General features: G+C 37.8%; 1 protein-coding gene across 18 annotated transcripts in view; it reads right to left on the bottom strand.

Annotated features, from left to right (window-relative positions):
• The window catches only part of LOC127961122 (diacylglycerol kinase zeta), an 80,462-nt gene that overhangs the window by 38,691 nt on the left and 15,588 nt on the right, over positions 1 to 26,183 (bottom strand). For 4 of the 18 annotated variants that reach the window (XM_052560080.1, XM_052560081.1, XM_052560076.1 and 1 more), the window contains exons 2-8: positions 6,073 to 6,181; positions 5,445 to 5,540; positions 4,103 to 4,180; positions 3,150 to 3,206; positions 796 to 864; positions 612 to 683; positions 397 to 513 (exon numbers count right to left, since the gene is read on the bottom strand). In XM_052560080.1, the coding sequence (XP_052416040.1) occupies positions 397 to 513; positions 612 to 683; positions 796 to 864; positions 3,150 to 3,206; positions 4,103 to 4,180; positions 5,445 to 5,540; positions 6,073 to 6,181 (598 nt within the window). Of the gene's footprint in view, positions 1 to 396; positions 514 to 611; positions 684 to 795; positions 865 to 3,149; positions 3,207 to 3,947; positions 4,020 to 4,102; positions 4,181 to 5,444; positions 5,541 to 6,072; positions 6,182 to 6,757; positions 7,641 to 21,206; positions 21,474 to 26,183 lie in introns of those variants that run through there. The other 14 variants (XM_052560067.1, XM_052560066.1, XM_052560065.1 and 11 more) reach the window with 9 other exon arrangements.

Below are 26,183 nucleotides of genomic sequence, written 5' to 3'. Positions count from 1 at the left end.
GTACCTCTAGATGAAAAGATTTATATTTCAGCATAAAAATGTTCTCTGGCTCTATAGTTACTGAGCGTTTAAAAATCAGGGAAAGCACAGAACACAACTGCCTTTTTTTTTTTTTTTTTTTTTTTTTTTACAATTCAAGAAGACAAAAACATTTCAGAACATTTCTTAAAAAACTTTTGAAAAAGTAATACTACACCACGTTTTGAAAATGTGCAGAAATTACAGCCTTGGGGTTTGTACCGAAGGTGTTTCCATCTCAAGTTTTACATTTAATGTTGCCATAGAGGAGCTGATAGCACAGCCATCAAATTCAAATCATTATTTAATTCAACTTGTGGATGTTTCCCATACAACTGCCCAACAACCCCAACAGAGAAGTAATGTGTAATGCTGTACCTGAGGTCGGCGAACCCGTATGATCCAGGTAGGAGGTACTATAACAGCAGCATGTGCTCCTAATGAACACGGTTCTTCTATCTGCTGCAGCATAAAGCATGTCACTTTATTATGATACTGCAGACAGACAGAGAAAGAGAGGAAAGTTACACACATTTACATACGCTACAATACCAAAACACTCTAATGCATATACAGTATGCTGAGAGTCTTACTGCTTGTTTGCACCAGGAGCAGCTAATGGCTACAATCTCTTTACTGTGAAAGGCAAATTTCTGCTGAAACCCCTGTAGGCAGAGAACAGATTCTGTCATAAACTATAGTCTTCAATTATTTGACTTTTCAAATGTACATTTAACATATGTAATGTCTCAAACAAATGTGATCCATTATACCCACTTTCCCACACTGTTTGCATTTGCCCTCTTGCCTTCTTCGATGGACCCAGTGGTGTCGCACTATTGCTGGCTGCAAAAAAAACAAACAAACAAAAGAAATGATCTCATATAGCTGTGCCATCAACAGATTATGATAATCTGTGCTAAAAATGCCACATCAAACCAGTCATTTTGTGGGGTTATGCTGTGGGGCATCAAGATATAATCTGAAGGAGCAGATAGCAGAACAGAAATCATGAGAACAGAAAACCTCTGGAGATGTATTCAAGATGTCGGCAAATGAGTTGAACGCCACAATGAAATGCCTATGTAAGTGTTGGAAAATTAATACTTAAATACTTTGGGTACAAACTCCCTTAGACATACGAACGATCATTCAGATTTTTTTATGTTATAAAAATTAAGTCTAAATTAATTATATACATTTTTGCAGTTTTAAAGGGATAGTTCACCCAAAAATGAAAATGTGATGTTTTTCTGCTTACCCCCAGGGCATCAACGATGTGGGTGACTTTGTTTCTCCAGTAGAACACAAACCAAGATTTTTAACTCAAACCGCTGCAGTCATTGCTCTTATAATGTAAGTGGATGGGAATCACGGCTTTGGGAGTCCAAAAACTTACACAAACAAAACCAAATTAAACCCTGCGGCTCATGATGATACATTGACATATAAAGACACAAAACCATCGGTCTGTGCAAGAATCTGAACAGTATTTATCATTTTTCATCTCTAATTTTCACAGCAATGTCGGAATGGTTAGAACTCTCCTGAGTGCATCCTTCTCAACAGCAGGTGCCGGTTATTTTTCTTCTTGCATTATGGCGGATCACAGACTTAAGTGCATTACCGCCACCTATCTTTCAAGTGGACCATTGACACTCCTAATTAAGATTGTAGATAGAGTGTCAATGGTCCATTTGAGTGATGGATGATGGCAATGCACTTATAAGTCTCCAATCCGTCGTAAAGCAAGAAGAAGAAGATGCATCAGGCACCTGCTGTTGAGAAGAACTTGCTCAGGAGGACGCACTTAGGACAGAGTTCAGACATTGCTGTGAAAATCTGAGGTAAAAAAAACAATATAAATACTGTACAGTTTTTTGCACAGACAAATGGTTTTGTGTCTTTACACATCAGTGTATTGTCACAAGCTGCAGAGTTTAAATTGGTTTTGTTTGTATGCGTTTTTGGACTCCCAAAGCCGTGATTCCCATCCACTTACATCAAAAGAGTAATAGACCACAACGGTTTCAGTTCAAAATCTTGGTTTGTGTTCTACTGAAGAAACAAAGTCACCCACATCGTTAATTCCCTGGGGTTAAGCAGATAAACAACATCACTTTTCCATTTTTGGGTGAACAATCCCTTTAAGTTGTCTTTTAGGGTTAAGTGTTATAGTTTGGGCTTACACATACAGTATCTGTACCAGATGTGATGTGACTACAGAAAATAGAGTGAACTGTAATTCCTCTTATAATAACTATAATGCACTGTTCAGTTTCTGACCCACTTCCCACACTTGTGTTACTTCAGAGAGTACAAACAGATTTGAAACTTTTGCACAATGTCCATTTACATATACTAAAATGTATTTGTGGATCATTATTTATTTGTTAGAAACACACACAAAAAAACACAAATCTAATTCTAACTAACTAGTTAGTTTGAAGTAACTGTAATAAGATTTATTTTAAAACTAACGAAATGCACAAGCCCTCATTTAGCTAAGTAAAGGAGTCATCCGAGCTGTGTGAAAGTGTGTGTGATACCTGTGTGACAGAGGTGTGCGCACTACACTTAACTGCAGCACCTCTCATTTGCTCCAAAGCACGGCGACCTCTGAAAGCTCTGCGTCGCCAGGTATGCTAACCCACCAAGGCAAGATGAGAAACAAGGAAGAGACAGGGAACACAGAGGGAGCAGAAGTGCAATGGAGAGATGTGGGATGGATTACAGCAGTGAGAGTAACAGCAGGGATGTGTAAAAAGGAAAACAGAAGGTAAAAAGGGTAAAAGAAAGATTTAAACAGCAAACAGCACCTGTCCATAAAGTGTGTGTGTAAAACAGTCTGGGGTCATTCAGACAGCTACTTACACATCTTAAACTTACAAATAACAGTGGGGAAAAAAATGAAGAACTTATTGTCTTAATTTTATTTATAAATATTAAAAATACAATGACAAAAAAAAAAAATTAAAACGGCCTCTTAGCAGACTGCTGTTGGCTGTTTATATCGAGCTATGAAGGTTTTACAGTAATAAGTTTGACAGAATCAGAATACAGGCAAATTAGGAGAAATATATTAAAAAGAAAAAAAAAAGAAAAAAAAAAAAAAAAAAGAAGAAACTCACTTCCCGGATGTTCCGTGAACCGGACTCCCTGAAAGATGGTTTACATCTGAAGTTTATCTGAAAGAAAATGAAAAAAAAAACTTTTTTTCTTCAATACGATTCAGTATTTACCCTAATTTAAACCCTAAGAATGAAAAATACAGTAGTTCATCAAAACCACAAACAGTTGGATTGTTTTCCAGAAAACATGTTCAGATTTGGAGATTTCCAACTGAGCTCAATGCTTCTAAAGAGGGAAAAATACATTATGGAATTTCAAAAGCATGTTAGAACAGAGCAAAAACCAGAAGCACCACTTGCCTTTATGTCTTCTCGGAGTTTGTTAAAATGATTAGTGTGTGAAGTATGATTAAAATCATCCCTGATCAAACATCATTTCACCACAATCAGCCCCACATACCAGGCACAAACTGTAGAAGACACCAGCCAGATTCAGTACTGGAAACACACAATCTGTGCCTCCTGGATAAAATATAACTCCACCAACCCGACACTGACTTGCCCAATCACACTGATAGTGATTTAGGTAGCAATAAGAAACAGAATATGTCTGGCAAGAAAACCTTTCTGAATTACATGGTTAAAACCAGATTTTGTCTTCAAACCAATTAAGTTGAATGCCCCCTTCACAGGGTGGATGGATTGAGAGCTAAAGTGGCTCCAGATGTTAACAGGATTCGGTTATTTGGCTGTTCTAGGTTTATCAGGCCAGACAGTCACCAGTCTTTACTAAGATCAGATGTATGAGTGATCTATTAGCCCCAGCCGAGTCTGAGAATAAGCTAGAGGGTTTCTCACTCTGAATGATGGGTCTTTGAGGGGCACCTCATCAAGCCCCTCCCCTTTAGGCGGAGTTTTCCAGTCCAATAACTGAAGGGAGGAACATGTATGGTCTGTGATGCAGTGTCAGATCACGACTCTACCTTTGCGTTTCCACTGGAAACAGCACTCACCTTTTCCAGCTGTTCAATGCAGATGGAGTGAACTACGATCTTGCAAGCAGCACACTTTTTCCGAGCAACAGACTTTTGCTGTGAAAACCAGGAAAAAGAGACTTTAGATTTACTCTGACAGGTGATCTTCACTTGGTACAAAATTAACCATCAAAAGAACTAAATCATGATTTAATGAACATCGTCTAAAAGCTGAAATTATGCAATGCATTCTGTAAGCCAGCCACCAGGGGGCAGCAATACACTAAGAGAGAAAATATGAGTGAAAAAGCAAAATGTTCAATTAGTAGATTCTCTTTTTCCCCTTTTACCTTCAATCTATTTCTATAGACGGTTTCATCGGGCGCACGCGCCTGGCCCTAAGTTAACTTCCGGTCTGTGTTGTGTATATCGGTCTGGCTGCGGTGCTTTCTACAAACGCAGTTAAAGTCAAGTGATGAGTAGACTGAAGTTGGGCTCAGGTGGGTGTTCTGTGGGATGTGTTTCCCATACATTTATTTATTTTTGGAGACTCACCACGATTTTAAAACTGATCGATTTTTTAAAAGGCTTCATTGAATAAACATGAGTAACGTTACGTACTGCACGTTTAATTATAATAATTCCTTATACTTCTATGTTTAAATATCAAAACTAGGTACGGGTGTTTTTATATCACTATTTCTGAAGGAAGACTAGCATGTTATTGTTGCGTTCAAGGATGAGCCGAGACAGCGTACTGATCACACAGCATAGCAGGTACGAAACTGAACTTTACTGAACACTCGCACAGTGTCAAAACACCCTGCTTAGGGACGTGGCTCACTCAGTAACGATCTCACTAATCAGATATCACTACATCTCCCCTTCCCAAAACAATGAACTTTGTGAACCCCAAAGTGTTACTATTTGTAGAATAATAAACATACTGCAACTATTTTAACCAATTCTAAGCACATGCCATGCTTCTATAGTGTAAAATACAATTATTGCTTTAAGAACATCTTTTATCACATTTTTTTATTTCACATTACAGTACAATATCTTTTTTTTTTACTTTATTTACGCAGCAAACATATTTTGTTTGTCATCAAAAAAAAAAAAGATCTACTCTAGAGGGTGTGTTGTCATTGTTTCTATTTGGAAGTCTACCAGAAGTTAAGTTAGGGCCACAAAAGCGTGCATGCGCAATAACGTTTGTTTATGTTGTTGCCGATGAAACCGTCTATATTCTCCATCAGCATTTTGCTGTATATTATACCATCTGTTATTCTCTCAAATCAAAAATTTGTCGAATGTCACTTTCGCCCCACTATGTACTCTCCTTGGTTTACTCACTCTTTCTTATAAAACACACACTCACCAGGGATTTGGCGTAACAGTGTTGTTCTCCTACGTAACAGAAGTCCCCAGAGACATTTGTCTCGAACCAGATGTGCTCTCCGTACAGAGCTGATTCCTGCTCAGATACAAAGCATCAAATTAAGTGTGACCCTGGACCACAAAACTTAAGTCTTAAGTGTCAATTTTTTGGAATTGAGATTTGTCATCTGGAAGCTGAATAAATAAGCTTTACATTGATGTATAGTTTATTAGGATCTGACAATATTTGGCCGATATACAACTATTTGAAAATCTAGAATCCGAGGGTGCAAAAAAATCTAAATATAGAGAAAATCGCCTTTAAATTTGTCCAAATGAATTCTTAGCAATGCATATTAATAATCTAAAATTACGTTTTTACATATTTACAGTAGGAAATTACAAAATATCTTTATGGAAAATAATCTTTACTTAATATCCTAATGATTTTTGGCATAACAGAAAAGTCGATAATTTTGACTAATAAAATTTTTATTTTTTTGCTACAAATATACTCCAGTGACTTAAGACTGTTTTTGTGGTCCAGGGTCACAAATGTGAAACCAGAGAAAGAAACCGTAGCTCTATCAAGATGTGAAGTCTAGATTATTTGGGTTTGTGTTACTCACACTCCAGTCCACTGTGCTGCGGATTTCTCGGTCCGTTTCCCCCTTGGCCAACAGTGCAGCACTGGGCTGGCATGAGAGGTGCTGGAGACCGGACTTGGAAATGGCCTTCCTACAAACAAACATGAAACAGACAGGTCCCATAAAACATCAAGCAAAAATGAGAAACAGAAACTCGATGTATAGCCCAGATCTACACTAAACAAAACATTCATAGTACTGTTGTTTAACAGTGTGCGTCACATGTAAATCAAAAAAAAAGGAGAAGAGAGGTATTTCAATTTGAAAAATGAAAGTAGAAAGTAAAAATAAATGAGACACAGAAACATTGAAACTTTGTGTTCAGCTGCACTCCAAACTGACACTCATAAAATAAACCCACTGCTCTCAGACTCCACCAATCATATTTCTTCCATATTCAGTTCAATAGTTCACTATTGTTTCAAATGATCTGAAAGAATACAGGAGATGAAGTTCCTTACTAATCACATATAATGGAATTACTGTTGGAATGCTGAGGCTAGCATTAAGGTCATTCACTTTGGGTTTTAAATTATGTGTTGCTGATAATAAATATAATATATGCTAACACATACCCACAGCAACAAAAAGTGATAGCAAAGTCTAAATAGCTCCTGGTACAAACGCACACATTAAGACATACAGCTGTAGTTAGGGCTCTACATACGAGAGGAACGCACTCCATGTGTCAATCTGTGGGTTGTAGTAAGTTTCCTGCAGTGTGTGTGAAAGACCGAGATCTGTCCAGCAAGGGGAGCTCGTCCTGTACAGTGTGACTGATCCTCGTGCTGCGAGAGAATTTCGTCTCCCTGGCCACAATCCACCTACATTAAACAGCCCCTGCGCCTGACTGGTCCTACGGTAACGGCCGTAAAGCCCATAAGAGGCTGGGCTCCGGTAAACGGCCTCAGCTGGAAGTAGATGTGAGGAGTTTCGGCGCAGGCAACGTGGGGCACGGATGAGGGGGCGAGGCTGAATACTTTCACCCGGCATCAAACCCTGAGCCAACCACGTCATACACTCATCAGACTCCGACTCTAAGTCCATCACTGCTTGCTTGTGCTCCTCCTGGCTACAGTCACTATCCGAGAGAGAGGAGTACTCTTCTGCACTCTTATTCTCAGTTTCGTGATCTTCACTCATTTGCACCACGCTAGCCAAGAGCAGCGATGGGCCCAGGAGCTGGGCGTGAATGCTACGGTGTTTGGCAGCCTGTCTCCGTCGGATAGTGAACCGTGGGGTCAGGCAGGCCGTTGCGCCGCTCGACCTCCTCCTGGTGAAGTGTCCTCTTCGGTGTTGTATGACTCCCGGTGGCACGTTGCTGGTTTGGAGCTGAGTGCTAGACCTGCGTCTCTGAGCCAGGACGGCTGACGGCAGGCCCACGCTGGAGCGCCGGCGCGCTTTACTCGCTGGAAGTGACACGCTGGAGCGCCTCGGGACGCTTGGCTCACAGGCTTTCCGCCTGAAACGCAGGCCAAACAATGCATCCATTGGACTCGGTGATAAGAGAAGATGCTATACGCCACGACTGATGTCTTCCTCAGAGGATGCTGTGGGTGCAAGAGCGAGTCGGTCAGCGCACACAATACACAGACAACACACACATGAACAAATCTGGTCCGACTGTCTCCATCAATGCAGTGCTGTTCCTTTAACCTTTTTTGAAATAACAATGATGGGTTATGAGACCTCCACTAAACACTCCAATCAGCTCTATTCTTTACTATTCTATGCCAATCAGCTCTATTCTTCTCACCTGTGTGACTTATTTAGCAGCTCAGATTAAGCTGAAGAAAAGCATCTCCCCTAGGCATCTAAAAACTCTGCATCCGAGTAAGCAATGAAACCTCCTTTAATCAGCAATGCTACGTAACTAGACGACATACGATAACAATTGATTCAGGAGTATAATGTGGTCATGATATACCTGACTGCTCTCAGGTAACATTACCTGGAGAAAGTGTATCTGACAGCGATATTTATAGAAGTCATCTACGCTCTCACTCTTTCTGATCCCACAGAGAAACTTCTCAATAGTGGCCCTAAAGGGATAGTTTACCTAAAAATCAAAAAATATATATTTTTTTTTACTAGGGCCCAAAACAACACTTGACCCAAAGGATGTCATAGATTTCTGCAAACACATTCAGCATATTTTCTACCAACAACGTCTGACATGTTTACACTTTATACGGTGTGAGAAAAGCTACACTAAATCTCAATCTGTGTGGTCAGGCTGAAATGGATTTCCCAAAAACTGATTTGAATAGGATTTCAAACTACATATGAATATAGAAAGTAAAAAATTCTATTTCCTGAGATCTTTTGAGATTCACACTTGCCAAAATATGATCCAATTCTTATCGGATATGCACAAAAATATGATGCAGACTGACAGTCAGAACAAGGCCTCAAAACACTAACTCCTTAAACACATAACCATAATGATATCCAGCTAAATATGACAGATTAAACATGCTGTGGAATACTTAATGAATAAAATTAGAGTAATGCTCATGAGACCTTATTCTATTGAGCACAATCACATGAAAAGGCCACCCACACTACTGTCCAATGAAACAGTCTCGTAACAATCTGTTATAATTCTCTATATATAACAAGAGATAATAAAAGCAGTGGAATCTAATGAAAAACTTTTCTTTTATTAAATACACTGACAATTGAAGTACTACAGAGTAGTACTATACTATAAACAGTGCTGGAAATATGTGGATTTATTGCAGACTTTATCTTGATCTTGTTTGAACTTAAAGTTTCGAAGTCATGTGAGCGCACGGGCTTGTTATCAGATTCCCACACTGTAAAAGGTCACCAGTGACTAACTGTTTGTCAAAAATACACCACATGACTGACACATTATTCTAAACGATAAAGAAAAAAGTCCTACTGTAAATATGCATTTTCCATAAACAGTCGGTGAATATAAGCATGACACTGTCAGAGTTAATTTAAGCAAGCTTTTAAAGTGACAGCTTAGTGCTTTGCTGGTGGATGATACTAGTGCATGTCTCTCATAATGTAATGAATAAAGGCTACAAAAGTATACTGAAAAAGATGTATGCCAATCATATTATATGGTCATATGGCCTTCACAGGTTTATTCAGCAAAATGCTTGGTGATTTAAGTTCACTGTTACCAAGTTCTAAAAATGCTATTTAGTGCCTTAAGAAATCTGCTGAATAATCAGACGTGTAGATGACAGTGGAAGTACAATGTGTGTTTGGTTCTCAGTGCTAAGGTCAGCATAGGTGACGATTTCAAACTGTACCACTGTGTGAATTACGCTTTGAGAGGAAACTGAGGTCAGTATGCATGAACTGACAAAGGATCAAGAATTGTAGTACTTTGCTTTGTGTGGTTGTGTGGTCTTTACTGTAAGTTGGTACGGGCCTGACTGAACTGCAGACTCCACTATCGACAGATTTATACACAGATTTTGAACTATACTCCATTGCAGTATTCCACCTATACTGTTCATGTTTAAATCCAAACCAGTAACAAATACAAACATATTCAACATATTTCCAGAGTATAGACTTTGCAAAGAGAAAGAACAGTAACGGTGAAATGACCAAACAATTAGTACAGATCTCATTTACTGTGAGCTTAGGTCTTTGTGAGCATATCCTCATTATTTCCATCTCCTTAGCGTTTTGTATTTATATGCTGCAATATTCCATTTAGGTTTTATACGCATAGGCACCCACTTTTAATTCTAATAAGAAAACACTGCCAGGTTTCATAATACAGTGTATTATGAGAGTTTATGTTTACACAAACGGCTAGTCTGTCCCAAATGATCCAAAATGTGTTGCTGACCTTATATAATGAGCTGATATTTCATCTACTGCACTCCAACAGAGAAACAGAGAAGTGGAGGCACAGAGAGAAAGAAAGCGTGCAGGGTTTGCTCAAAAGGCCGCCCCCGTGGCCTACCTACAACAGAGAGTGTAAACTTGCTTCAAGGGAAAACACAGCTCAACACACACTCAAAGGTCTGTGGGCTGAAGTCAGCAGAGAAAGACTAATTAGCTTTTGGTGACTCATGTAAGGTAAGGCTGTTAGACCAACTTGTAACTGGAAACTTGACTCATTAAACTTAAAAGCCTGAGATGAATTCAAATAACACAAACTAAGCGCAGAAAGGAACACAACGGTACTTATATTTTTAGCTCTGAGTCACATAAACGGCTACCTGGTGATACTCCAGAGAGACAGAGACAGAGATACAAGAATTCAGCAGCTCTTTTCTTACATTTTTCAAGGAACATACACATTAGGGCTAAACAATTTGGCCCAAAACTTGTATTGTGATGATTTTGTCATAATACATAATGCAAATGACTTGTATTGAAATGTAAACGTTTAATCTCAATATGAAATCATCTCATATTGCTGCCACTAAAACATCCATGCAGAAGAACAAAGAGACCACTCATTGATGCCAACAGAAAGAGATACTTTAAGAGCCTGGATATACTCGCTAAAGGAAACTTCTCAGACCTTTTCAGTGTCCACAGTGAGCAGAGTGGAAAAAATGTCTTTGCGTTTGCCATTTCTCTTTGCCACAACTACACTCACACTGTTGTTTTTAGGAACCCAAATCTATTCTATATAATTCTATTAACTATACTCATTAAAATTATAGTAATTCTACTGTAATTACTGCACCGTTACATTTTACTTTTTGTAATGGCAGAAATTTGTTGCCGAACACTGTTGAGCTCCACACAGACATGCTCTTTCTCTCGTCTCTGGTACTAGCTCTAAAATGATACATTACCACCTCGGGTGTGCCTTATTTTTTAATAATTCAACAGCCAGTTGTCAATTATTTCTTAAATACTTACATCTTTAAGCAATAAAACCTTTAAGCTTTTATTTTGGTGGAAAACCAAGGGGAACAATGTGTAATAAAACACGCCGCTCACAATGTATGTCTGAATCCAGCTTTACAGCAGCGTGTACTGTAAACCGAGCAGCTGAAAACACATTTGACATGCAAAGAGCAGCACATCACTTTAAATTAAACAGCTCATCAAAATATTTAGAATTAAATTGCAGTCTTTTGCAATTTGATAAATGCACTAAACCAAACTAAAAAAAATAAAATAAAAAAAAATAAAAAAGAATCCCAGTGCGGTACAGTGAACATGAAAACATTGACGTCTGAATGTCTGATGCTGCTACATACTTGACCCTGTTCACAAAAAATAACACAAAATGCATCTGGTCACAGGTGCAAAATGCAAACAATACTGCAAAAAAAAAAAAAAAAAAACCTTTTCAGTCATAAGAGTTTATGACCAAAATATTGGTGAAATCTTGTTCATCTCAAGTCACTTATCGCAGATTTTAAACCCTAAAAACTGTCCTTAAATTCTCTCTTAAGGAATGCATAAAACCACTATCCCCCCATCACATGCAAACAGACATCCCTGTCAGTCTCTTAAGATGTCTGATAGCACTTCACCATGCTTTCATTTATAGATATGACCCATGTGTCTGAATTCATTCTGCTCAATTGACTACACTAGTCTGCTCATTTGACGATAATATTCAGCCTCCAAGACTGTCTGCATGTTTAAGTCCACTTGACTGCATAGACAACTCAATTAACTCAATAGTCTGATATATTCAGACTGCAAGATTGTCTGACTACAACACCAACTCTTCACAGTTGTCTAGAAGATTCCATGTGGTGCTTAACACACGTCAAATCAAACTGACCACTTTCTGACTGGTACTCCTCTACCAGAGTGGAAAAAAACCTAATATATATATATATATATATATATATATATATATATATATATATATATATATATATATATATATATATATATATATATATATATATATATATATATAAATATATAAAATGAAGTAAGGTGCAGCATGAGAGCACAATGCAAGGGTTTTGTTAAAAGGTAAGTGTTTTATTTTATCATCATCATTTGCTGTTCTAGGCTCTGCAGTTGTTCCTGATAAGATCCTCAGTTGTGAAAGCATATTATACTGTGGTTTATGGTTTAATGATATAAGGGTGATCTTGACATTTAAAGAAAGATGTTTGTTTATATAACATCTATGCAAGTTTAATAAGACATATCATTAGTAATTTATCTTCATCAAATGCATGTAAAAGTTGTTTTATTTGCTTCTCTAGGACCTGTCGATCTTGATAAGAAGGAACATGCTTTTGCTGTTCATTTATATGTACACACACACACACACACACACACACACATCAGGGCTGTCAGTTTAACACTTTAACATAATTAGTTAAGAAAAAAATCCAATTGAAACATTTTAACGCAGTTAATGTACTGACCCCTGCAGCTTACATTTCATACAGTAACTGACTGTTGACAAATATGATGCATGGCAACAACCCCATAAACAAAGTTATGCCCTAAAATTCAAGATATTGGGGCAAAAATGCCCCTGTATGAGTTTTTGTCTCATTTATATCATTTGATAAGCGATATCATACCAGCAGCGAGAGCAATAGCCAAATCACACAAGTGCTGTTTTTGTCACAAAGAACATGAGTGCAAATCATGGACTGCCAGAAGATGCAAATGTGATTTTATAGTAAAGAAGTTAATAGTGTTATTTTAAAGACAATATTGTGTTTTTGTTACATTTTTCCAACACAAATATTACCTAACCTAGCTTATATAGCCACTGCACACCTGTTGTGTCTCTGAGCAACACAGCGATGTATTTTAATTTATCAAAATAACTAAATAAAAACATTAAAAAGATAGTTCACCAAAAATAAATAATTTCTGTCATCATTTACCCTCATGTTGTTTCAAACCTGAATGACATAAAACATAAAAGAAAGTGTTTTGAAGACGACTTTCACTGCATGAACAAAAATACTGAGATGCTTCTGGAATTATCTTCTTTTATGTTCCATACTTTATGTTAGGCCGTTGTACCTTAACATTTAACACAATAATAGCTTTAAATTATTTTTGGGTTATTTTCACAGCTAAATTTAGTTTGTGATTAATTAGATTCATTAATTGCAGCACCCTGTAATAAATTAGAGTAGTAATAGATAAGACATATAAAATACAGCTAAATATGTAATTGCATCTCTGATTTTCACTGTGACATGATTTCTCCAGATTCTTAATGGTGTTATTGTTCCTATATGATGGCTGAATTCAACATGGCATCAATTCTTTTCCAGAATTCTCTCTGAAAAAATTAATCTGTTTATCTATCCTGTTCTGTATAAAAAAATAGTAATAACAAAAATAAAAATTAAATAAATAAATAGATTGTTAAAACCGTATGAAAATCGATACGTTACAGTTATAGAAACAGTGAAGATGTCATTTGACCAGGCCTAGAAAACAATCTGCTGAATTCTGTAGACACAAGTTATGTGTGGAATATAACAATATAACAACATCATCTATAAAACCACGAGATTAATTCAGGTATCACATAGTGAGAGAAGAGAACACAATATAATATTTTAGCTCATAGTCAAGCAAACACACACAAAATAAAGTCACTCATGTGCCTATAGCAATTTCACATCCATACACTATGGAATCGCAGAAACAAACTGTGACAAATGTTGTACTCTGCACAGTGAACATCATAAATGAGATGCTATACACTTCTGCACATCTCAGATTAATCTCTACACAGCCGGTCACTTCACCCTTTCAAGCATTTTAGGACAGAACACACACAACTGCACCAGATGACACTCATGTCTTAAGAGGCTGGATTGTGTGTGTGTGTGTGTGTGTGTGTGACCCAGCAGAGCTAATGCTTATACCATGACCAGATTAAAGCCCTATCTCTGAGCAAGAAAGCGGCAGAGAAGACGGCGTGTGGGTGGGTTAGTATTGCATGATAAACTGCTGTGGTCTGGAGTTAAAGGTTAAGGTTTGTGAAGGCTACTTTAAATAGAAACTTCACATTTAACACTTCTTGAGAAAAACTGTACACATACGCAGAATTGACAAAGCAAACATTCTCGTCCACTGTCTACCCTCTATATGGCACAGCAACATGTTAAACAGGTTAGATTCAATGTCTTCTGTATCACTATATACAGTAGGACGTTTATAATTTAATTACAATATTCAATTTATGCTGATACTGATAAGTTAATTTTTGTTGTTGCTAATAGCTAATAAATAGCTGACATTAAATTTGATGACAGCATTAACAGCAAATAATTAGTGTTCTTTGTGAGCATTAGCTGATAGCAAAGCTGATTTAACAGTAAAAACAGGGGAAATGAGCTTGAATTCATGTTGATGACAAAAGCAAGCTGAAATTCTTCAGGTGCCAACACTTGTACATTGGACTTCTTAAATGCTGACATTTCAGTTTGATTAGCACATTCAACAATTATGCTAAAGGACCCAAAATTCATGAACTTTGAGAGTTCACACAAAATTAATCAACAACAGTAAATGAGAAAGCATGCAAGAAATTTTTAAATGTTAAGGCATGTTGGTAATGGCAGCACATCAATGACCTTTTACTTATTTACTATGCTATCGCATCATGCACAACTTTGCATGTCAACGCTTACATTTTGACAACTTAACAGGATATAACACGATCCTTCCTTCATTATGCTCAGAGATATTAAAAAAACTGTCATCCGAAGTGTGATATACAGTAACTTAACGCTTGTGTGTATGAATATAGTACCAACAAATAATTTTAAAGATTAAATAGCTAAGAGCAAATAAATGAATAACAAACAACACACGCATGGATCAGTCCTATGGAGTGGTGCTGGTGTTGTGATGACAATGATTTGCATATGCAGGCTTTAACAGGGCAGTATTGTTCATCTGCTATAAAGAGCCTTGTGAGAGATGCAAAGACCACCTATGGTTTGCATGATGAGTTTGTGTGCCGTGAATGACACACTGTTAAAAGAATAAAAAAACTCGACACAGATGCCACGCAGAAATCTTCATCTGTAGTGTTAACCTTCATTTATTAAAAACAGACATACAGACATTTCTACATTTCTTTTAAATGTTGTGCCCACTCCTTTTCGTACCAAGCATGTAACCCAACCAGCACCTTACAATAACATATCATATCTAGTGTTATAAAACGGCAGATTTTATTTCTAGATTCTATCATAACTAGTAAGCCATTATGTTTTTATACATCTTTAAAATTGCAGTTTCACAGCATTAGAACAGAAACCCATTCAGACATTGAGTCACAGTCAGGATGAAAGTGTGTTGAAGAGTAAATGATCGGAGCAGATCTATCCAGAAGCATCTGGCAATGCTCGAAACAAAACGCATTAAACAGCACGGACCAAATTGACACAGCCAGACTTAAATCATGGATCTGAAGAACACATGAAATATGTGTGAATATGTGCTTCAGAAAGCAAAGGTTAAATGGAGACAAGAGTCAAGTGAGAAAAAAAGAAAAAGTGTACAAAACTACATATGTTCAAAATAAACTAGAGGATGAGGTGTCTACTGGACATGTCTTAAGAAAATGCTTTATAATTATGGTCCATCAGACCCTATTAACATGAATCTAATGTGTTGACAGTGCAAAAAATAGGGTCGAAATCATTTTCATTCTCAAACTATATGGTACTTGACATGATATATAGCAAATTGCATATGCACTCTCAAAAACAGCTACAAAATCTGTCACTGGGCTGGCACGCTTTATCAGGGTACACTGTTGTACTTGTTTACCATTAAGGGTACATATTAGTTCCTTAAAGTTACATATTAGTACCTTTTAAACCAGGACCAGTCTAGTGACAGCTTGTGTAAAAAAAATTTCATGAGAGTGCGGCTTGACAGAATGCAGCCCTTCAAATTACAGATATTCAACAATCACCATATATATATATGAAAGAGAGAGCGAGAGAGAGAGAGAGAGAGAGAACAAAACTATGACTTTAGGCCAATACAGATTATGCATTTCAATGGGAAAACTGCTTACAGCATACAATTGAACTCTGACAGCAATTGTCTTCAAATGTGTTGCTGAAGGCAGTGATTTTTTTTACACAAGCAGTATTTGATGGCTGGAGTGCTGATGCTTGAAAAGGGAACAATTATCTTGAGATTTGACAGTGCCGGCAGTCTAAAATCCTCTCAGATCAGATAATTCTCTTAATTCATCCCCTTTAAAGCCTCACAACTAAAATATTCAAGTTAAAAATGATTTTCAAAATGTCCTTGTTGGATAAGCAGTCAGCTGTTTTTATAATCACTTCTCAACACCTAAGCACTGACTGTTTTCATGAACAGTTAAGAGACATTGAAGTTCACAGAGAGGATATTCAGGCACAAACTTCAAACACTTTGTAATCGAGTGTGAGTTGAGCTTCACTGTATATGACTGGGTGTGTGAGCGCATGTGTGCCTGTCCAGAGGGACACTGAACTCTGGGTGTGCACTGTGCAGCTGATTTCTTTCTGCTTGCCATTAGGGATTTCGTGTGATGTGTGTGATTATGACAGTGCTGTCCCTCTCGGGTTGTGCCCCAGACCATGGGAAAGAGGAAGTGCTTAACGGTCTGCAGTCAGTTGTCTCCCTCCTCACTCACACACACACTACACTGAAGTGTTATGTGTTTATGGGTCATTGACAAATAAGAGAGATTACATTAAACAAAAGGAACAGCACACTTTTTGTATTAATGTTGGTTTCAAATGGTTCCGTAAAACCAATTGTCAATACAAATCAAATTTGCTATGGAATGACTCTGAAATGTAGTATAACCATGAAGTAAACAGTAATATAAGTTTACATTTAAAAAAATTATAATTATAAAAAGAATAGATTTTCTCAATAAAAATGTAATACATTTTGTTCTTTTTAACTTTTTCATCAACTTTTTCTTGAACAAAATGCATCATAGTTTCCAGCATTAATAATTAAGACATTTTTCTTAAGCAGCAAATCCACATATATACAGTCATTTTGCACATCAAGGAATCACGCAGTTATAAAATGAAGATACTGGATCGCTACATTATATGACTAACCATCAAGGGGTAGTGTGGCTGGTTTTGCAATAATAAAACTCACAGTAGGCCTGTCACGATAGCAAGTTTTGCTGGACGATAAATTGTCCAAGAAATGATCACGATAAATGATAATATTGTCATTCTAAGACCAATTTCAACTAATATAATTATAATGGCATAATAACACAGGTACACCTTTTCAAAGATCAGTAAACTTTTATTTTATTTTATGGCAGATTCAGAGCAAGAAATACAAATATGTTGACTTTGTGTGGCTTAAAATTAATTAGTTTTGTATGTTTGTATGTTATATTATGTTTATATCCCAGTTAGGGATGCATATTGACCGTTTAACCGTTAACCGAGAGTAAACATTTTGACCGATGAAGGGGCCATTCACATACCACGTCTTTTTTTGTGCTCATGTTCGTTGTTTCAAAAGTGGTATGCACGCTCATTATGGAAGAGAAGCGCTCGTTTTTGCAGGAGCGTGCCTGCACCAAATCTAGTTAAAAACATCTCAATTTTTCAGTACGACGCAAGCGAACCAAGTCACGTAATAAGAACCAACTCAAAAATTGGGTGCACCCAAACAGAGTTTTTTACTTTTCTTCGTGAATAAATCTTTTAAAGAGTTACAGCAAGGGTTTTTCGGTGGTGGAAATCCATTGCTGAAACGTCCTTGTTGTAACGGATTTCGCAGCTGATGGATGCTTAGCAATGACAGACGCAGGATGAGAGCTTTGGAAAGAAGGAGAAAACGAGCGTGCGCGCGCGAGTGCCTTGACATATGCAACCACACGCCTACAGACATATTTAGCTGAGCAAGCCAAACGAAGCGAGCGAAAAGTAGGCCCATTTCGACAGAAAGGGCACCGAAGTTACTTGCAAAATCTGCTACTGGTATTAAAATAAAGCAGTAGTGCAAGTACAATGCAGTATCACTTGCGACGCAAACATCCACAAGCAAATAAAAGGCGTTTCCCAAAGCTGGCCACTGTAGCGAGACGTTATCTCTTTATTCCCGGGACATCTGTTCCATCGGAGAGTGTGTTTTCTGCCACGGGGTGACCACAGGTTGTGCTCCAGACTAACCCCACATCATGACATGTTACATTTTTTAAATAAAAATGTTAAAAAATTATCGCTGCCGAAAATATAAGAGCTCATTTTTTTAATCTTGCGATTAATTGATTTATTGACTATCGCGCCAGGCCTAACTCACAGATTTATTATTGCACTATTAGTAGATATTACATTGTTTTAAGGCACTCCACATAGTGTGGTTAACCTTGTGTAATGCACAACTTGGAAATGTCCCTGGTTTCCATTTCTGAATTCTGTTCTGTTGCGTACTGCTTTTCGGTGTAGAATCACACTTACATGCCATTCGGCCCAATCACATGTCTGAAATTTACCATAGCTCACCACAGACATAACAGAAAGAGGGAGAGAGGAACAGAGAAAGGGCAAAAGAGAGGGGCGGGGGAGAGAAGGAGACTCATTTCAGCTTGAGTAAATATTTACATGAGAGCACAGAGGCAGTTTCTGGCTATGACGTGCCTCTGTGTCAAATACACACGCACTCTCAGATCCACAGTGGAACAGATTAACTGTGCTAATGTTGCTTTGTTTGTAAAGTGAAGTTTGCACCTCTCCACACAAATGCATTAGATAACACAACACCTGTGCTAGTAAAACTGTACTATAATCTACCAGAGGAGAGGAGATGAGATGAGAGGAGGCCTTGGAGGTTGAAGGAGAGGTTAGAAAGAAGTTGATTAACAGCTACACACATGCACACACATGCACGTTTTACGAGGGGAAAGCGAAGTTAAACGAGACGCCAGCTAGCAGAGCCGCATTGATGAGATTAACGCCTACTTTTGGTTGTTGGTTTTAGCTGTCAGTGGTTTCAGCTGCAGCAGTCGCTTTCATGTGCTGTGACTGCATTCTGCCTTGTTGTTGCAGGCCATTATACATGTGAAGCTCTGACCTTGCCTCGACTTGTCTCAACATCACTGTTCAACTCTGTGAAGTGTGTGCCATCAAAATAACCCCACGTGTGTGTGTGTGTGTGCTTAAGGGCTGCTGTGTCCCTTTTCTGAAATCCCTTTGTGAATTTCAGTGAAACTACATTCACTGAAAAACTCAATTGAGTCTGTTTTTGAGTGGATGAGTCAGACGCGACCTCTTCTCTATTACCTCGGCACTGGTGATCACTGCAGGGCGCTTGTAGGTTACAACCGAATGTGAGCAAAGATGACCCAAGTCTACACACACTTCATATTCTCTTACTATAACAGCATATAATGAGAGGCGGGGAAAGCGCTTTTCAATTTCAAAGTATATATTTCCTAATCTTCCACCTCCATCCTGATTTATTTTGGCATTTTAGAAAATGTAGTTTTACATGCGTAATTGAATATTTTCAACATTTGTGGGGGATCCATATAAATAAAGCGTTGAAGCTGGTGTCTGGTTTGGCATGTCTTCATGATTAGCACAGATACCCGTTAATTCAGCAGACCCAGCTTTAAGACATATTTTTATGCATAATTTGTCATTCTGCACCTACATCTCTGACTGTTCTGACAAAGCCTGGTAATTATTGCATCCTTCATATCTCCAAAGAGTCTTTAGTTTTATCATCACTGTTCATCAAGCCTGTGTCTCTGCAGCTGATTCGGAAATGTGTAAGTCTGCATGGTGACTGTGAAACAAAATTAACAGAGGTGGAATATTTGCTTCTTTTGATAAACTGCTTATTGTCATCAATTATAAACCAATTTTGGGTTGATAAATGGATTAACTCATAATAATGATCTTCTAGGGAAAACTAGGTCATTTCCTAGTTTGATTAGTTCAAATCCAAATAATGTTACTAAAGATCTTCACACACACACACGCACACAAAGACTAATGAACATTTCAAAAGTGTTTTGCTTTTAAGAATGTGCGCATAAAAACATGTCTAGAAAATGAAATCTGTCATATAAATAGCACAGTTTCTGAGTTTATAAAACATGAATTTCTCTAACCCTGTATTTGAGTAGCCGAGTACATGCACTGTATGAGTGGTGTTGCTGTCACATCATCACGTCTGGGCTTTTAACACTGTCTGAGCTCCCGTTCCTCTCTCTCATTTCTTCCCATGCTGTCACCGTTCATTCATTCATTTAGTCTGCTCTCGTCTTCTTCCTTGGTAGAACTTTCCACCAACGGTGCGTGCCCACCCTTGTACTCAAAAACCCATTTTAAAGTGCCAAAAACACTCAACCAAGGGTAAAAGAAAAAAGAAATAAATCACAAATTAATCTTGATGAAAACACTTATTCCTATTGGTGCCCTTTTGCTTTGACTATACTATAGCACAGCATCTCATACAAAATTGCTTAAATGTGCAATATATCTGCATTTTAGGCTTCAGATGGAGCTAATGCAATCAGAAATTATGGTCAGAGCCATTATCTTTTTTTTCTAAATAAATAACCTATGTAGTCTGCAATAAGAGGTTTAAATATCTGAGTTATCTCTTTGTCAGCATGACAGAAATTAAAGTCTCCCTGTCTCACTCAAATACAGTCATTGGCCTATAACCGCAGTAGTTTAATCATTTGCTTGACTCAGTTAAAAGACTTTCCTTTTTTTTAACACAGTGGTTGTACTAAGGTGTCTTATTTATATACACAAACTCAAGTGTACATGCATACAGTAAGTGCGCTATTTTTAGAGTTTCACTGGCAGGGTTAGGAAGAGTTCTGCTAACAACAACAGCTTGCAATATCTTCTATTCTCTCTGAAACAAATATACAGATTATGACACCTGGCTTTAAACAGCTACGAACCACAGGACCATACAACACAATGCTGTCAAACAACAGCAGCAACAGTTGATGAAAGAATCCGACAGCAATGAGATTAGAGTCACTGTCACTAAGCCGCAGATGATTTGAGATTGACCAGACTCACCTAATACAGCTCACATGTCTCAGTCTCCCACACGCACTGTTAGCACAAATCACAGTCCAAAGGACACAGCACTGCACTCAAGAGAGAAGAGTCAAAGAAACGTACAACCTGATGGCTGAGTCAAAATCATCCAAACGTCTTCTCCATTCCACACCAGATAACTTTTAGAGAAAGCAAAAGAGAGAGGGGGAGAGAGTGAGAGAGAGAAAACAGGAGAATGGAGACAGAAAGAAGGTTGACTGGGGAAGGGGAAAGAGAGAGCATGCAGTCTGTCCTAAGAGAGAGGGAGGGTCAAAAAGAGAGCTGGTGAGAGAGAGAGAGAGAGAGAGAGAGAGAGAGAGAGAAAGCGAAAGAGAGGGATCAGAGACAGAGATTCTACTGACGAAGCAGGCTTCCTCTGACACAAACACCTATCATGTATGCAGATCAGAGTCATCCAACAACTTGAAAACATATGCTCAGTTAGATTTTGAACCTACTGTATACAGTAGTAGCATGTACATACAGCAGATATGTATGTACACTAGGGGTGTAACGGTGTGCAAAAATCACTGTTCGGTATGTACCTCGGTTTTAAAGTCATGGTTCGGTTCATTTTCAGTACAGTAAGGGAAAGAAATGCAAACATTAAACTGCAGGTTGTTTATTACTATAAACTTTTTTTTAACAATTTGTTTACACTTTTTTTTTAAACTTTTTAATAAAATATACATAAAATAAAAAAGAATAAGAAAGAAAATACTGCTGCAAAGTTCTCCACTAAATAAAATACTCTCAGTCTCAAACCAATATCATATAATAAAATATAATGAAAAATATAAATAAATAACTATTACAGTGCAGCATTACCAATCCCAGCTTATAGGCCTGCTCATATTGAAAAAAAATATATATATAACTTTTCCAAAGTGTAAAGGGCAGCAACAGTTTCAGTTTTTAGATCTGCTCAGATTTCGTTATTGCATTGCCGATCGGAATTAAGAGCAAAGGTCTGTTTAAATGCCGACGGGAGCTGCGTTTGATTACAGTCGTTTTTTTTCCTAGCTGTAGTGATCTTCACACTCGCGTGATGCCGTTTGAAAACATTAGGCCGGTGACACACTGGCATACTGCACCTGTCAACAGTATTGACGGCAAAATAGACTATGTTTGACAGGTGCAATATTTGAAAATCGCTAATTATTCATTTATTTTTTTAATTACATTTATATCTGAATATATGTCAACCTATAGACTTTCAAACATCAAAGTGTCATGAATTAATATGTATTTGTGTACAAAATGACATATAAACATTTTCCTATTCTATTTTGCCTGGAAACGCTTCCAACACGCTTTCGTGTCGTGTGAAAAATAGGCGTCGGTTATATTTCTAGCATGTACGCGAGTTCCGCATGACTCGCAGGCACGCCACGCAGCTGAAACGCTTGCGCCACGTATTGCATTCGGTACACACGTGCACTGTACCGAAAGCCCTGTACCGAAACGGTCCAGTACGAACACACGTACCGTTACACCCCTAATGTACACAGTGCAAATATGTTTACAAATACTCCTAGAAATGATTAAGCCTATGATGAAATAAGACCAGCAAGCTGGTGAGACAATTAACAGTAACTCTTATCTCTGTCTGAAAAATTTTATTATTTGCTCACTCTCGTGTTGTTCCAAACCAGCATGAAGTTTTCTCTTCTGCAAATGATATTTTGGAGAGGGCCCAAAAAACACTGGACCCCTTTGCCTTTTATTGCATGGGCCAAAAAATACATTTTTGGGAAATCTTTGTGTTTGCACAGAAGAAAGGAAAGAAAGTCCTACAGATTTAGAGCAACGTGAAGGTGGGTAAACAAAGGCAGAATTTTTATTTTGTGGATTGTTCCTTTAAGGTGCTGTGAATCCATCTGAAACACAATTTGTTTAGAGTCCCAAAGCAATATGCAATTATATAGTAATTCAATTTATCTTTTTTCCCAATAATCCAGTTAACTTTTAATACACCGCGTTTAAGTAAGATTAAGTGTGTAATTTCTGCATCAAATCTATGTGCAAAAATGATGAGTATATTTTCCCCAAACACTCCCTCTGTTGGCCACTGGTTGGACAAACATACAGTCCAGTCCCAAACTCACACTCACTGTGTCAGACTGGACAAAGAGATTAACCACAATCAAATGCTCTGAAAGTGTCTCACGGCTACAGGTTTCTACTTTTGTGGAAATCAATCAGGTTTTCTGTATACTGAGAGCAAGGAAAAAAAAGAGACACAGGTCATCTCCGACTGTCTGTTTTAAAGAGCTCACATCCTCTCAACTCCCCCACCAGCCCATGAGCAAGGTTACTATTTTACGCACAAACACACACCCGGTTTCCTATGGGGAGGACATCAACCACAAACATCCTCAAGCCAGCTGTATAAGTGTCAAAGCAAGTGTGTGTGTATGTGTAGATGTGCACATGGGTATGCGTGTTTGTGCCGGGGGAAAGTGTGTGTGTGAGTGTGTGTATGTCTCTTAACTCTGATGTGACAGAGAGACGGTAACAGTCCCTTTGATCAGAGTGTGATGCCACTGCCGCAAGCAGTGTGTATGTGCGTCTGAATGCTGCCCGTGTGGTTGGACCACAACAGCTTTTTGTCCTATGATGACTGATAGACCTAGCTCAGACTGAGCTGTTTACGGCATCTACCATGCACAGAAAAGCATGCAAGCATATACACAACCATGCTCTCAGTTTCATAGTTTCTGTTTCACAAAATGCGCGAGAAAAACTGAAATTTGTCAAGAAAGGTCAAAACCCTTACATTAAAGGTTTCAGTTTTCTGAATTACTGATTAACCTACAATTTTTTTCCTGTAATTTTTCTCACTTTTTATCTTTTAGTATAAGTTTCATGAACTTGCCTGCAAAGTGCCCACAATCCAATGCATAGTGGAATGTACATGCAAACTTTCTATTATTATGTTTTATGTCTAATTGTGCACATTTCAGCTCCAAAGACCTGCTTTTTCTATTTTTTGATCGAGGATAACCCTCTGAGGGTATTTATATTTTTGTATTGGGAGACAGTTTTAAATACCAAGTTGCATCATGAGACTAATATTATTAATGGTATTCATAGCACAAGCCGATTTGTTTGTGGTGCATTTGCAGCCGGTGAACTTGCTGCTTTACATTTAAATGGCTGGCTAGCATTTACTAGAGTATTTTGCGGAGTTCCTTTATAGTTCCTCTGAAACCCTCCACCTCCCCCAGCTCCACCCGTATGGATCTGCTATGGGTTATTTTATATGTTATTTGTGCAGCAGCAGTATGTCTTAAATACTCACAGCACCGTAGCAGCGTATGTATTGGCAGTAGCAATAACCAATAGAACAGCCATACTAATCTATTCCACCAAGACCAAAAACATTTGAAATATCCATTACCATGTAAAAATCCTCAGAGAGTTGTCAACATAGAACTGACAAAACTTTGAATGCATACATTTTTATCAGCTTAGACATGTTCGGTTCACCTTGCTATACGGTTGCTTTTCAACACTATTCCTTTTTAAAGTTACCGTTGCACAAGTAATCATTAAAAGATGGCAATATTGATTCAAACACATATGCACAGATAGTTAGCATGTCTAGGTAAAAAACAGCTTCACAGCCTTTTCAACTACACAGCATTATTTCTGTCTTGCAGTCATTCATATTATCACAGAAATACTGGGATGAAAGTGTTATTCTTAGGATATAAACACTGATGCCTATGTTAGCGATCAAAATAGAGCTACTCATCTTATGAAATAAACTGCCGCATCAAATAACATTTGTGTCGACTGCACTGTATCACCACTAGGTAACACTAGGAAACAAGTGACTGTTAAATTTTTTTATTTGCCATAGAATTATTAAAAGAGTCGTTCAAAAACGCTGATTCATCCAGTAATGAAACAAGTGACGTCGAGTCACTGAATCATTCATTCAAACCACTTGTTCATAATTTTAATATAAAAAACGGGCGTATTAAATATCTTATATTTTAAATATATATATTATATATTAAAATGTTTAATAATTCACTCAAATTCATTAAAAACGTTTACTGCACCAATTAATATTTTGTCACACATTATTTTGTTTATTTTAGAATTGTGGGAAAATCGTGATCTCATTTTGAGACAAAAAAATTGTCCAATTTATCCAAAATCATGCAGCTCTATTTAAAATGAAATAAAAAAATTATGTAGCATTAAAGTTATTATTATTATTAATGCAATTAAGATTTAAATTTGAACGCCCCCAGAGAACTGTACAAAAAATTTGAACATAAGACAAGTGATGATCTTAGTTATAAGAGATGTAATTGGTAGCAGAAACTAAAAAGGCATTTCTACTGAAACACACGTGAACAGTCGCACATGCATTCACACATACACACACACACACACACACTGTACACTTCCTTCCCCCACACCTGAATCCACACGAACACTTACTCTGCCTCTGTCGACATGCATGTGCACACACACACACACACACACACACACACACACATAATGTCTGTTCTATGCAGATGCTTCACCAAAGAGCCGTTAGATGAACAATCATGCGTGTGTCTGCATCTGCCTTATATGGTAAAGGTGCTGCTTAGAGCCTCTGTGGCAGCTAATGTTACACTGCTCCAACACACAAATTAGACACGGTGGTTTGATAGTTCGAGACAGAGGGGTTTTAGATTAGCATTTCATAAAGCAGACAAGGAGATTATATTTAGAACTCCATCTCTGAGTGCAGGAGTGGGAGGAATGAGAGGGAGTGTGAGTCACCACGCAAACAAGGAACAAGAGCAAAACCTGTCTGTATATTTATTTTCCGTCTGTGAACTGAACCTGCTGTCTCAGATGTAGGATAACCGTCTCCCACATCAACTGTCAGTGCTTCTGTCTGGGTGTCACAGCACATCATTAGCTGATAATCATCTGAGCTACAACCTAAGGTCAGCTGTCAATCATATCCACTGACGCTTCAATCTTCATACTGTTCTTCTCCTCCACACACCTATGAACACACAGGTTGTTGAAGAAATTGATAAAGGGAGG

Source organism: Carassius gibelio, chromosome B7 (genome assembly GCF_023724105.1).
Source record: "Carassius gibelio isolate Cgi1373 ecotype wild population from Czech Republic chromosome B7, carGib1.2-hapl.c, whole genome shotgun sequence".
Lineage (NCBI taxonomy): Eukaryota > Metazoa > Chordata > Actinopteri > Cypriniformes > Cyprinidae > Carassius > Carassius gibelio.
Note: the sequence above shows the minus strand (reverse complement) of the source record. Positions and strands in the feature narration are given on the sequence as shown.